General features: G+C 42.6%; 1 protein-coding gene and 1 long non-coding RNA gene across 2 annotated transcripts; both read right to left on the reverse strand.

Moving 5' to 3' along the window:
* Nucleotides 1-2,898: 2,898 nt before the first annotated feature.
* On the reverse strand, nucleotides 2,899-7,365 carry snrpb (small nuclear ribonucleoprotein polypeptides B and B1). The gene is made up of 7 exons (XM_044350236.1): nucleotides 7,229-7,365; nucleotides 5,969-6,120; nucleotides 3,852-3,963; nucleotides 3,584-3,736; nucleotides 3,375-3,504; nucleotides 3,133-3,258; nucleotides 2,899-3,033 (listed from the first exon to the last, which is right to left on the reverse strand). The coding sequence occupies exons 1-7, from the start codon at nucleotides 7,229-7,231 to the stop codon at nucleotides 2,993-2,995; spliced, it is 717 nt and encodes a 238-aa protein (XP_044206171.1). The 5' UTR covers nucleotides 7,232-7,365; the 3' UTR covers nucleotides 2,899-2,992.
* A 3,136-nt stretch (nucleotides 7,366-10,501) lies between these two features.
* LOC122981299 lies at nucleotides 10,502-11,457 on the reverse strand. Its single transcript, XR_006403208.1, has 2 exons — nucleotides 10,949-11,457; nucleotides 10,502-10,870 (listed from the first exon to the last, which is right to left on the reverse strand). It is a non-coding gene; the product is annotated as an uncharacterized LOC122981299 (long non-coding RNA).
* Between the last annotated feature and the right edge of the window lie 1,848 nt (nucleotides 11,458-13,305).

Here is a 13,305-nt window from a genome sequence, read left to right on the forward strand (position 1 = left end):
TACTGCAGTATTTATACTGTGTACTGCAGTATTTATACTATGTACTGCAGTATTTATACTACGTACTGCAGTATTTATACTGTGTACTGCAGTATTTATACTATGTACTGCAGTATTTATACTACGTACTGCAGTATTTATACTGTGTCCTGCAGTATTTATACTATGTACTGCAGTATTTATACTATGTACTGCAGTATTTATACTACGTACTGCAGTATTTATACTGTGTCCTGCAGTATTTATACTATGTACTGCAGTATTTATACTGTGTCTTGCAGTATTTATACTGTGTCCTGCAGTATTTATACTGTGTCCTGCAGTATTTATACTATGTACTGCAGTATTTATACTGTGTCTTGCAGTATTTATACTGTGTCCTGCAGTATTTATACTGTGTCTTGCAGTATTTATACTATGTACTGCAGTATTTATACTGAGTCCTGCAGTATTTATACTGTGTCCTGCAGTATTTATACTATGTACTGCAGTATTTATACTGTGTCCTGCAGTATTTATACTGTGTCTTGCAGTATTTATACTGTGTCCTGCAGTATTTATACTGTGTCCTGCAGTATTTATACTATGTACTGCAGTATTTATACTGTGTCCTGCAGTATTTATACTATGTACTGCAGTATTTATACTGTGTCTTGCAGTATTTATACTGTGTCCTGCAGTATTTATACTGTGTCTTGCAGTATTTATACTATGTACTGCAGTATTTATACTGAGTCCTGCAGTATTTATACTGTGTCCTGCAGTATTTATACTATGTACTGCAGTATTTATACTGTGTCTTGCAGTATTTATACTATGTACTGCAGTATTTATACTGTGTCCTGCAGTATTTATACTGTGTCTTGCAGTATTTATACTATGTACTGCAGTATTTATACTGTGTCCTGCAGTATTTATACTATGTACTGCAGTATTTATACTGCGTACTGCAGTATTTATACTGTGTCTTGCAGTATTTATACTACGTACTGCAGTATTTATACTGTGTCCTGCAGTATTTATACTATGTACTGCAGTATTTATACTGTGTCTTGCAGTATTTATACTGTGTCCTGCAGTATTTATACTGTGTCTTGCAGTATTTATACTATGTACTGCAGTATTTATACTGAGTCCTGCAGTATTTATACTGTGTCCTGCAGTATTTATACTATGTACTGCAGTATTTATACTGTGTCTTGCAGTATTTATACTATGTACTGCAGTATTTATACTGTGTCCTGCAGTATTTATACTGTGTCTTGCAGTATTTATACTATGTACTGCAGTATTTATACTGTGTCCTGCAGTATTTATACTATGTACTGCAGTATTTATACTGCGTACTGCAGTATTTATACTGTGTCTTGCAGTATTTATACTATGTACTGCAGTATTTATACTACGTACTGCAGTATTTATACTGTGTCCTGCAGTATTTATACTATGTACTGCAGTATTTATACTGTGTCTTGCAGTATTTATACTGTGTCCTGCAGTATTTATACTGTGTCTTGCAGTATTTATACTACGTACTGCAGTATTTATACTGTGTACTGCAGTATTTATACTATGTACTGCAGTATTTATACTACGTACTGCAGTATTTATACTGTGTCCTGCAGTATTTATACTATGTACTGCAGTATTTATACTGTGTCTTGCAGTATTTATACTGTGTCCTGCAGAATTTATACTGTGTCTTGCAGTATTTATACTATGTACTGCAGTATTTATACTACGTACTGCAGTATTTATACTGAGTCCTGCAGTATTTATACTATGTACTGCAGTATTTATACTGTGTCTTGCAGTATTTATACTATGTACTGCAGTATTTATACTACGTACTGCAGTATTTATACTGAGTCCTGCAGTATTTATACTGTGTCCTGCAGTATTTATACTATGTACTGCAGTATTTATACTGTGTCCTGCAGTATTTATACTATGTACTGCAGTATTTATACTGTGTCTTGCAGTATTTATACTATGTACTGCAGTATTTATACTGTGTCCTGCAGTATTTATACTGTGTCTTGCAGTATTTATACTATGTACTGCAGTATTTATACTGTGTCCTGCAGTATTTATACTATGTACTGCAGTATTTATACTGTGTCTTGCAGTATTTATACTGCGTACTGCAGTATTTATACTGTGTCCTGCAGTATTTATACTGAGTCCTGCAGTATTTATACTATGTACTGCAGTATTTATACTGTGTCCTGCAGTATTTATACTATGTACTGCAGTATTTATACTGTCTTGCAGTATTTATACTATGTACTGCAGTATTTATACTGTGTCCTGCAGTATTTATACTATGTACTGCAGTATTTATACTGTCTTGCAGTATTTATACTATGTACTGCAGTATTTATACTGTCTTGCAGTATTTATACTATGTACTGCAGTATTTATACTGTGTCTTGCAGTATTTATACTATGTACTGCAGTATTTATACTGTGTCCTGCAGTATTTATACTATGTACTGCACTATTTATACTGTGTCTTGCAGTATTTATACTGCGTACTGTGTCTTGCAGTATTTATACTGCATCTTGCAGTATTTATACTGCGTACTGTGTCTTGCAGTATTTATACTGCATCTTGCAGTATTTATACTGTGTCTTGCAGTATTTATACTATGTACTGCACTATTTATACTGTGTCTTGCAGTATTTATACTATGTACTGCACTATTTATACTGTGTCTTGCAGTATTTATACTGCGTACTGTGTCTTGCAGTATTTATACTGCGTACTCACCTGTCTGCTACCACAGGTGTGACTCCTGTCTGAATATTAATGAGTTGACCTGAGCACTGATTGGCTGTTGCTCCACACCTTTATTGAACTGGTTACCATGGCAACAATGAACAGCGAAACTGAAGTCAAATGTACAGAAGACACTTTATTAAAAAACAAACGAAGAAGGTAAAAAAGAAACATCTGTACAGCAGGAGAGTCTGAGGAGGCGGGGCTTCTTCAGGGCCGAGGGGGCGGTCTCATCCCGGGAGGGGGTGGTCCTAAAACAGCAGACCAGAGAGGTCACATGATCAGTTTACAGTGTGTCACATTGTACAAGATGCTGCAACGTGATTGGCCGAACCCCATCTCCCGCTTACCTCTCATGCCGGGGGGCGGCGGCCTCATGCCCGGGGGAGGCATCCCCATCGGAGCGCCTCGACCAGGAGGCATCCCCATCGGAGGACCCATCGGGGGCCGCATGCCGGGGGGCGGGCCCATCATACCTGCAAGTGGAGGAGCCGTGGAACAACCAGTCAGCTGACAGAAGCTGGGTAACAACCAATAAGCTCACAGTAAGAAGAGCCAATCAAACGCAAGCATCCGACATCACGGTTCTCACCTGGTGGCGGGGCTCCACGGCCCATGGGGGGCGGGGCTCCTCGTCCAGGTGGATACTGCGTAGGTGCTCCTGCGATGCTCGCCCCGGCTGCTGCCGCGGCGACCGTCCCTCTGCCCTGCGGGGTCATCACCTGGGAGACACACAGGAAGCTGTCATCACCTGAGCAGACACACCGCACCTGAACGCACACACACTGTTACCATGGTTACCTGCTGCGAGGGCCCGCCCACCCCCCTGACGGGTCCCGCCAGACCAGCGGGAGCCTGAGGCATCGGAGCGCCGGCAGGAACGCCGCGACCCGCCGCACGACCAACACCCGGACCTCCGGCCACACCCGCTAAAGGTACACGAGCGATCCCCGTCTGCAGGTCAAAGGTCAATCACAACATTATTTAACTGTCACGGTAACAAACGCAGAGATTAAACTGATGACGTCACCACAGGAGCCTCTCCTATTGGCTGCAGGGTCACACTTACATCTTTAGGGGGCGGGCCCTCCACCGTCATGGAGACCAGGTTCTCCCCCCTCAGCAGGACCAATCCCAGAACCCTCTTCTCCTCGCGCTCCGGCTGCTTCGAGTTCTTCGGCCTGATGAGAAAGACAGATGTTACCCAGCATGCCTCACTGCTCACAGGTCATTCTACCCAGCATGCCTCGCTGCTCACATTCTACCCAGCATGCCTCACTGCTCACATTCTACCCAGCATGCCTCACTGCTCACAGGTCATTCTACCCAGCATGCCTCACTGCTCACATTCTACCCAGCATGCCTCACTGCTCACATTCTACCCAGCATGCCTCACTGCTCACATTCTACCCAGCATGCCTCACTGCTCACAGGTCATTCTACCCAGCATGCCTCACTGCTCACATTCTACCCAGCATGCCTCGCTGCTCACATTCTACCCAGCATGCCTCACTGCTCACAGGTCATTCTACCCAGCATGCCTCACTGCTCACAGGTCATTCTACCCAGCATGCCTCACTGCTCACAGGTCATTCTACCCAGCATGCCTCACTGCTCACAGGTCATTCTACCCAGCATGCCTCACTGCTCACAGGTCATTCTACCCAGCATGCCTCACTGCTCACAGGTGACATGTTTACTGAGTTTGTGCTTCAAGGTTCAGTTTGACAGAAACTCAACACCTGTCACACTATTATTATTATTATTATTATTATTATTATTATTATTATCACTACTACATGTGAGTGGAGCGTGCGAGGCTGGGAGGAGGACGTGTGTATCTTAGTTATGACATCTGTTGGGTCACTAGTGACCACATGAGTCCTGGTTGTTTGCACCAAAGGTGTGAAACTTCACCCAGTTTAACAAAACCAGAGAACCTCTTCTCTCCCTGTTTCTCCTCACAGCTGCTGCTGGAGCAGCTCTCCGTCGCTCGGCCCGCCGCCGCTCGGCCCGCCGCCGCCATCTGCTCACAGCAGACACACAGAACTCTTTTCTTTACGGCAGAAGACGCGAGAGCCTGCCTGAGACTCAGGAAGTAAGTTTTAAGCGCCAGCAGCTGCCACAGACGCCACAGAGCAGAGTTAGCTCGCCGCTAACAGCACAGAGCAGAGTTAGCTCGCCGCTAACAGCACAGAGCAGAGTTAGCTCGCCGCTAACAGCACAGAGCAGAGTTAGCTCGCCGCTAACATGGACGCACAAAGGAGCGACTCGGACCCTCTGACCTGCACGACTGGAGCACCGGCGTCCCGGCAACGCCGCAGCCTGTCTCTTCAGCACAAAGCGTCTTCTTCATGGACCGGTAACAGCTGGGCGTCGCCGTGCAACATAGTGAAGCGTAACACGACTGAGCAAGAACGTTTAACTTAATCAATATATTGAACATGTATTGATGTGGCAAAGATCCTTCATCCAACTGTTGTTGTGACGTCATTGTTGTTCATAGTCAGGTTATCGCAGAGCTACAGACCCCCACAGACCTCCACAGACCCCCACAGACCCCAACAGACCTCCACAGACCTCTACAGACCCCCACAGACCTCCACAGACCCCCACAGACCTCCACAGACCTCCACAGACCTCCAAGTTAAAATACCAACCATTTCTCGGTTCACGTCGACTGTTCGGGGGAAGTTTTATATAAACTCAGCTGTTTACATTTTATCTGCATCATTAAGGTCGTGGCTGCACGGAGCGGCAGGTCGGCGCCATCAGACCATCAAAAGTCTTTTCAGTGTTTGAACTAACGGATCCTCTAAAGAGTCCACGTTCAGTTTTTCCTTTAAGAACATTTTAATGTTTCTTTAGTGAACAGAAATAAACTCATCAAGTCTCTGAGATTCTGATGTTTTAACCGTTAAATCACCAGCAGACGCCGACCGCAATAACGGCAAAGGTTATTTAACAACAACAACAACTCCCATGATGCTTCACTACTTCACCACGTCATCAAACTCCATCTTGTGTTAAATCGCTTTGATGATTAAAATGATGATGCAGGGCCCCGAACCTCATGTTGAACACCCTCTTACAATCAATACTGACTATAACAGGACGACCTCTGACCCCAGGTGGACCTACAGTACTGAGTATAACAGGATGACCTCTGACCCCAGGTGGACCTACTTGATCTTCCTGAACTCGTCGCAGTCACACAGGATCAGGTTCATGTGCTTGTCGAAGGCCTTGAAGGTGCCGATGAAGATGCGTCCGTCCTGCAGGATGCATCTCATCCTGAAGTCGATGTGCTGCAGCATCTTGCTGCTCTTTCCCACCGTCTGAGGACCAATCAGACACCAGCGTTACTATGACATCATCATACAGCGCTGTAGAGACGCGTTACAGCTACACATACTCGTGTTGTGTGCAGAGTATCAATAAAGTACCAATATTTAATACGCATTTGTCTAACAGGGAGCACGCGCACACACACACACACACATATTAACACAGACACACACACATATAGACACACACACACATATTAACACAGACACACACACACACACACACACATATATAGACACACACACACATATTAACACACACACACACAGACACACACACACATTAACACAGACACACACACACATTAACACAGACACACACACACATTAACACAGACACACACACACATTAACACAGACACACACACACATTAACACAGACACACACACACATTAACACAGACACACACACACACACATTAACACAGACACACACACACATATTAACACACACACAGAGTTCCTGTTCCTGTTTGTTTGAGTTCATCTTTAATGTTTGTTTTGTTTAAAGATGTATTGATCAGTGATTTGTGTTGCTGAGATTATTATATAAATTATAAATTATATAATCCTGCTGCTGTTAAATATAAACAGAATGTTTGTAACTCAAACACTGTTGAGATATTTTCAGTAAGAAGTTTGCTTTCAGCTGAAGTTCATTGTTTCATTATTAAAGCTTCTCACAGGTTCTTGTCGTCATTAGCTTAATTAGCTTAATTAGCACCAGACTCCGTTTAATAAACACGTGATTTAAGGGCAGGTTTACAGTTTGAGACACTTTTCATTCAGGACGCCAAACTTTCCACAACACCGGCAGCTAGCAGGGCAGCTAACGGCTAACAGACCGAACCGGTCTGTCCCGGTAAATCACCGGCTGTTCCCCCAACGAACCCCGTTACCGGCCCGCAGCACCGAGAGCTGAATATGAACTGATTATCGATCATATTTCTAATCAGTTTGGCTGCGCGCAGAGCTGCTCAGCGACGTTCATCGGACGTTCATTCAAACCGCCGCCATTGTTGAAATAAACCGTGAACCGGAGAAATGCTCCGCTGCGCGCGGCGGGCAGCACGCGGCCTTTTACCCGGGAAACACTCACCATATCTGCGGTTCTGATGGCTCCGATTCACGCCGGATTCACAGAACAAACCCAAAAAATGGACCCGCGGAGCTCCCGCCAGGCCGTCTTTATCAGAGACTCACAGGAAGTGACGTAGTGTGCCGCAGCTGAACTGTTCCTACCCGAACACAGGAAACAGAGGCTGCGGCCGAAAAGTTCCTCCTGCCGTTTTATTAATGTACAAAAGAATAAACAGCAGGATGTGTTCACATAACAACAGAAAAAAAACGTGAAAAAACATGTAAAAACTGTAAAAGAAAGTAAACTTTCTAGAGCTATAAATGAACGCTGAAAGATGTATGTAAACATTTTAACACCAGCTGTTACAGTTTTAATTGCTTTTTGTTTTAGAGAGTGTTCAATTGAACAAATGAATTGTTTGAACTCTTTGCTAAAGGCAATAAAATACAGTTTCTTACCTGTAAATTTATAGATATGGAATTTGTCCATTATAATAATAAGATTTATCATGTACACATAAGTGTTTTTCTGTGTTATTTTCCAGGAAACCAAACAAAACAACCAAAGTTAAATAAAACTTTCATGAATATTTTCAGTGCTGAAAACACAAAAGTTTTGCCAGAAATTCTTCAGTGCAGAAATAAATGCACAGCAGGTTCTGGACTGAAACTACAACTCACATCAATGTTAAATTTTTCTTTAACAGTTTTTAGCTGGAGAGACTTTGTGAACGAGTTTAAAGGAAATTTCTTTAACTTTATTGTTGATTAAGTATTGATTAGGTAGAAGCCATGCAGGCCACAAACTGGTTCCAGTATGAAGTCACATATGGTGATGTAGTAAAATCTGATCTGTTGTTAAAGAGATTTAAACAGCAAAGACTTTTACATCATCTGGTGTTACGGGGACATTATATTCTGACCATCATCCCGATGAAATAACTGATCTACCAACACAATGTTACTGTAAAAACAATATTCCATAAAGACAGATGTGTGTTTATATCCTTGTTATTCCATATAAAATAGTTATGAGGTGAAAAAATGTGTTTGTAGATGAGAGACCAAGTTTTACAGATTTTATCAATATTATAGTTACAAACAAAAACAAAAGTTTAATCCACCCAGTTTGGCTGAAGCAACTTTTCAGAAACCTTCCCTCCATTTGGAATATTATATCTCTCCATATTTTATCTAATTTATCTTAAACGTATTATTTAATGTATAATGACCTCACTATAACGATCACATATTCATGAGAACTGAAGAGGATTTTGTCTCTTTTAGTGGTTTGTTATGAGGATGCAAACGTCAGTCTGCCAGTAAAACATCTTTTAACCTTTAATCCTCGACCTCGATGGAAAACGATGTGAAACTCACGCTGGGCCGCGTGATCATGTGACGGCGGATGTTATTGACGAGGGTCTGCTGTGGTGAAACTATAATGTTCTGAAGATGGACGACAGAAAGAGCATCTCAGATACTTCGCCCGGTCGTTCTCACCGTGTTTCATGTTTCACTTCATCAGGTGGGATTGAATTAAAACATAAAAGCTACTCTCACACTGAGAATCACTGCTCATCCTCCTGAATCCTGATTATTGTATGAAAATAAAAGTTAAATGTGTGAAAGATTATTATATATATTATAAAATAAACAGAAGAGTCATTCATAAAAATCTAAAACAAATTAAAACCACGTCTGCAACAGTTCAACAAAATAAGATAATTAAATGTGGACTCTTAAACATTAGATCTCTGTCATCTGAAGCCGTTTTAGTAAACGATTTAATCTCAGATCATCATATTGATTGATTGTCTTACTGAAACCTGGCTGTGTCATGAAGAACATGTCAGTCTAAATGAATCCAGTCCTCCCAGTCATATTAATACTCACATTCCTCCAGACACTGGCCGAGGAGGAGGAGTCACAGCCTCATTATCAACTCTAGACCTGAACTTCATTATAACTCACTAGAAAGTCTGTGTCTCTTAGATCCCATCCCAACTAGGCTGCTTAAGGAAGTCTTACCCTTAGTGAGCACTTCTTTACTAGATATGATCAATCTGTCTTTAGTAACAGGCTATGTACCACAGTCCTTTAAAGTAGCTGTAATTAAACCTCTTCTTAAGAAGCCTACTCTTGATTCAGGTGTTTTAGCCAATTATAGACCTATATCTAACCTTCCATTTCTCTCTAAGATCCTTGAGAAAGCAGTCTCTAATCAGTTATGTGACTTTCTACATAACAATAGTTTATTTGAGGATTTTCAGTCAGGATTTAGAGGCATCATAGCACAGAGACAGCACTGGTGAAAGTCACTAATGACCTCCTAACTGCATCAGACAAAGGATTTGTCTCTATACTTGTCCTGTTAGATCTTAGTGCTGCATTCGACACAATTGACCATCAAATCCTTTTGCAGAGACTGGAACATTTAATTGGCATTAAAGGAACTGCATTAAGCTGGTTTAAGTCCTATTTATCAGACCGATTTCAGTTTGTACATGTTAATGATGAATCCTCCGTGAAGGCAAAAGTTAGACACGGAGTTCCACAAGGTTCTGTACTTGGACCAATTCTATTCACCTTATATATGCTTCCTTTAGGTAATATTATTAGGAAACACTCCATAAATGTTCATTGTTATGCAGATGACACCCAATTATATTTATCAATGAAGCCAGATGAAACCAATCAGTTAAACAAACTCCAAACATGCCTTAACGACATAAAGACCTGGATGACCTGCAATTTTCTGCTACTAAACTCAGAATAAACTGAAGTTATTGTGTTTGGCCCTAAACACCTTAGAAACACATTATCTAATGATAAAGCTGCTCTGGATGGCATTACCCTGGCCTCCAGCACTTGCTGCTGTCACCAAGTGCTGCTCATGGAGGAATGTTGGGTCTCTGTAAATTAAAGAGTTCGGTCTAGACCTGCTCTATGTGAAAAGGGAGATAACTTCTGTTGTTAATCGGCACTATATAAATAAAATTGAATTGAATCGAACTGATCTGTGCAGCTCTTTGCTGATTTACCGCTGGCTATAATGTCTTTGCAGCATGTTGATATATGATATAATGCCTTTTGGAGGATAAATGCAGCTGCCATATTAGTTTGTCTGAGTGTGAAGTGAAGCTTCATGTTTTATTAGAAAGAACAGCAGCGCTGCCTGTGGAGCTCTATATGTACACATATCACCACATTTATGTTACACAAGTGTGACGTTCTTTTAAAAATACCAGCTTGAACTTCCACTGCTAAAAAAAATACAACGCACGCACAGTGACAATGCAGGAATTTTATTCACAAGTTGTTAAAACAGGGTGAAGAATGAGTTATTTTAAAAGAAGCTTGTGGTAACCGAGAATCTTTAAAATGGAATAAAAAAAATCCTTAAAATGTCTGTTCCAATAAATAGATAGAGGAAGACGGATACTCAAGTTCTCTGTGGTCTGTCTGCTTCCTCGTCCCAGCTGCATCTTTCCTCCGGTGTATCCGCGCTGCTTCAACGAGTGGTCTCCGTCCTCCGGTTCCCACGACGACCAACTGCAACCGATTTTCTGTGGACTGAACCCTCTCACATCCGTCAATTCCCGTGTCTCCAAGTCTCTCCTCCCTTTCCTTCCTTCTCCACCTGCGTTCATCTCTCACACTCAGCCAAAAAAAATCAAGGAGCTCAGTCCAGTCCACCAATCCTGAGTGAAGGGGGGTGTGTCATCCAATCACTCACCGGTGTTCTCACTTAGTCCATCACTTGATCAATCAGAGTTCAATTCACTCAGTCCAAGTTAAAACACAATATCAGAAAATATAAAACCATATAAAAAAAGCATGCAGGGCAACTCACTAAAACCAGACGCATATAATAAAAATAATACAAAATATAAGATCAAGTACAATTATGTCTCACTTTGACATTTACATACATAGAAATGTATTAAAATGAACAGATTTTATTTTATTAAGCTACATAACTGAATTACATAATTTACTGCATCTCTTTCAATGAGGCTTTTTGTGAGAAAAAAAAGTGTTTTTAAAAGTGTAACAAGAGTTCCTACTCGAACACGGGAAACAAGAGTTCCTACCCGAACACAGGAAACAATAGTTCCTACCCGAACACGGGAAACAATAGTTCCTACCCAAACACGGGAAACAATAGTTCCTACCCGAACACATGGGAAACAAGAGTTCCTACCCAAACACGGGAAACAAGAGTTCCTACTCGAACACGGGAAACAAGAGTTCCTACTCGAACACAGGAAACAATAGTTCCTACCCGAACACAGAGTTCCTACCCAAACACGGGAAACAATAGTTCCTACCCGAACACGGGAAACAAGAGTTCCTACTCGAACACGGGAAACAAGAGTTCCTACTCGAACACAGGAAACAATAGTTCCTACCCGAACACAGAGTTCCTACCCAAACACGGGAAACAATAGTTCCTACCCAAACACGGGAAACAATAGTTCCTACCCAAACACGGGAAACAATAGTTCCTACCCGAACACGGGAAACAAGAGTTCCTACCCAAACACGGGAAACAAGAGTTCCTACTCGAACACAGGAAACAATAGTTCCTACCCGAACACGGGAAACAATAGTTCCTACCCAAACACGGGAAACAATAGTTCCTACCCGAACACGGGAAACAAGAGTTCCTACCCGAACACAGGAAACAATAGTTCCTATCCAAACACGGGAAACAAGAGTTCCTACCCGAACACGGGAAACAAGAGTTCCTACTCGAACACAGGAAACAATAGTTCCTACCCGAACACGGGAAACAATAGTTCCTACCCGAACACGGGAAACAAGAGTTCCTACCCGAACACGGGAAACAAGAGTTCCTACCTGAACACAGGAAACAAGAGTTCCTACCCGAACACGGGAAACAAGAGTTCCTACTCGAACACAGGAAACAAGAGTTCCTACTCGAACACAGGAAACAATAGTTCCTACTCAAACACGGAACACAAGAGTTCCTACCCGAACACAGGAAACAAGAGTTTCTACCCGAACACGAGAAACAATAGTTCCTACTCGAACACAGGAGACAAGAGTTCTTACCCGAACACGGGAAACAAGAGTTCCTACCCGAACACAGGAAACAAGAGTTCCTACTCGAACACAGGAGACAAGAGTTCCTACCCGAACACGGGAAACAAGAGTTCCTACCCGAACACAGGAAACAAGAGTTCCTACCCGGTCACGGGAAACAATAGTTCCTACTCAAACACAGGAAACAATAGTTCCTACCCGAACACATGGGAAACAAGAGTTCCTACCCGAACACGGGACACAAGAGTTCCTACTCGAACACAGGAGACAAGAGTTCCTACCCGAACACGGGAAACAAGAGTTCCTACCTGAACACAGGAAACAAGAGTTCCTACCCGAACATGGGAGACAACAGTTCCTACCCGAACACGGGAGACAAGAGTTCCTACCCGAACACGGGAGACAAGAGTTCCTACCCGAACACAGGAAACAAGAGTTCCTACCTGAACACAGGAAACAATAGTTCCTACCCGAACACAGGAAACAAGAGTTCCTACCCGAACACGGGAAACAATAGTTCCTACCCGAACACAGGAAACAATAGTTCCTACCCGAACACAGGAAACAAGAGTTCCTACCCGAACACGGGAAACAAGAGTTCCTACCCGAACACGGGAAACAAGAGTCCCTACCCGAACACAGGAAACAAGAGTTCCTACCCGAACACGGGAAACAAGAGTTCCTACTCGAACACAGGAAACAATAGTTCCTACTCAAACACGGAACACAAGAGTTCCTACCCGAACACAGGAAACAACAGTTCCTACCCGAACACGGGAGACAACAGTTCCTACCCGAACACGGGACACAAGAGTTCCTACCCGAACACGGGAGACAACAGTTCCTACCCGAACACGGGAAACAAGAGTTCCTACCCGAACACAGGAAACAATAGTTCCTACCCGAACACAGGAAACAAGAGTTCCTACCCGAACACGGGAAACAAGAGTTCCTACCCGAACACGGGAAACAAGAGTTCCTACCCGAACACAGGAAACAAGAGTTCCTACCCGAACACGGGAC

This window comes from Thunnus albacares, chromosome 4 (assembly GCF_914725855.1).
Source record: "Thunnus albacares chromosome 4, fThuAlb1.1, whole genome shotgun sequence".
Lineage (NCBI taxonomy): Eukaryota > Metazoa > Chordata > Actinopteri > Scombriformes > Scombridae > Thunnus > Thunnus albacares.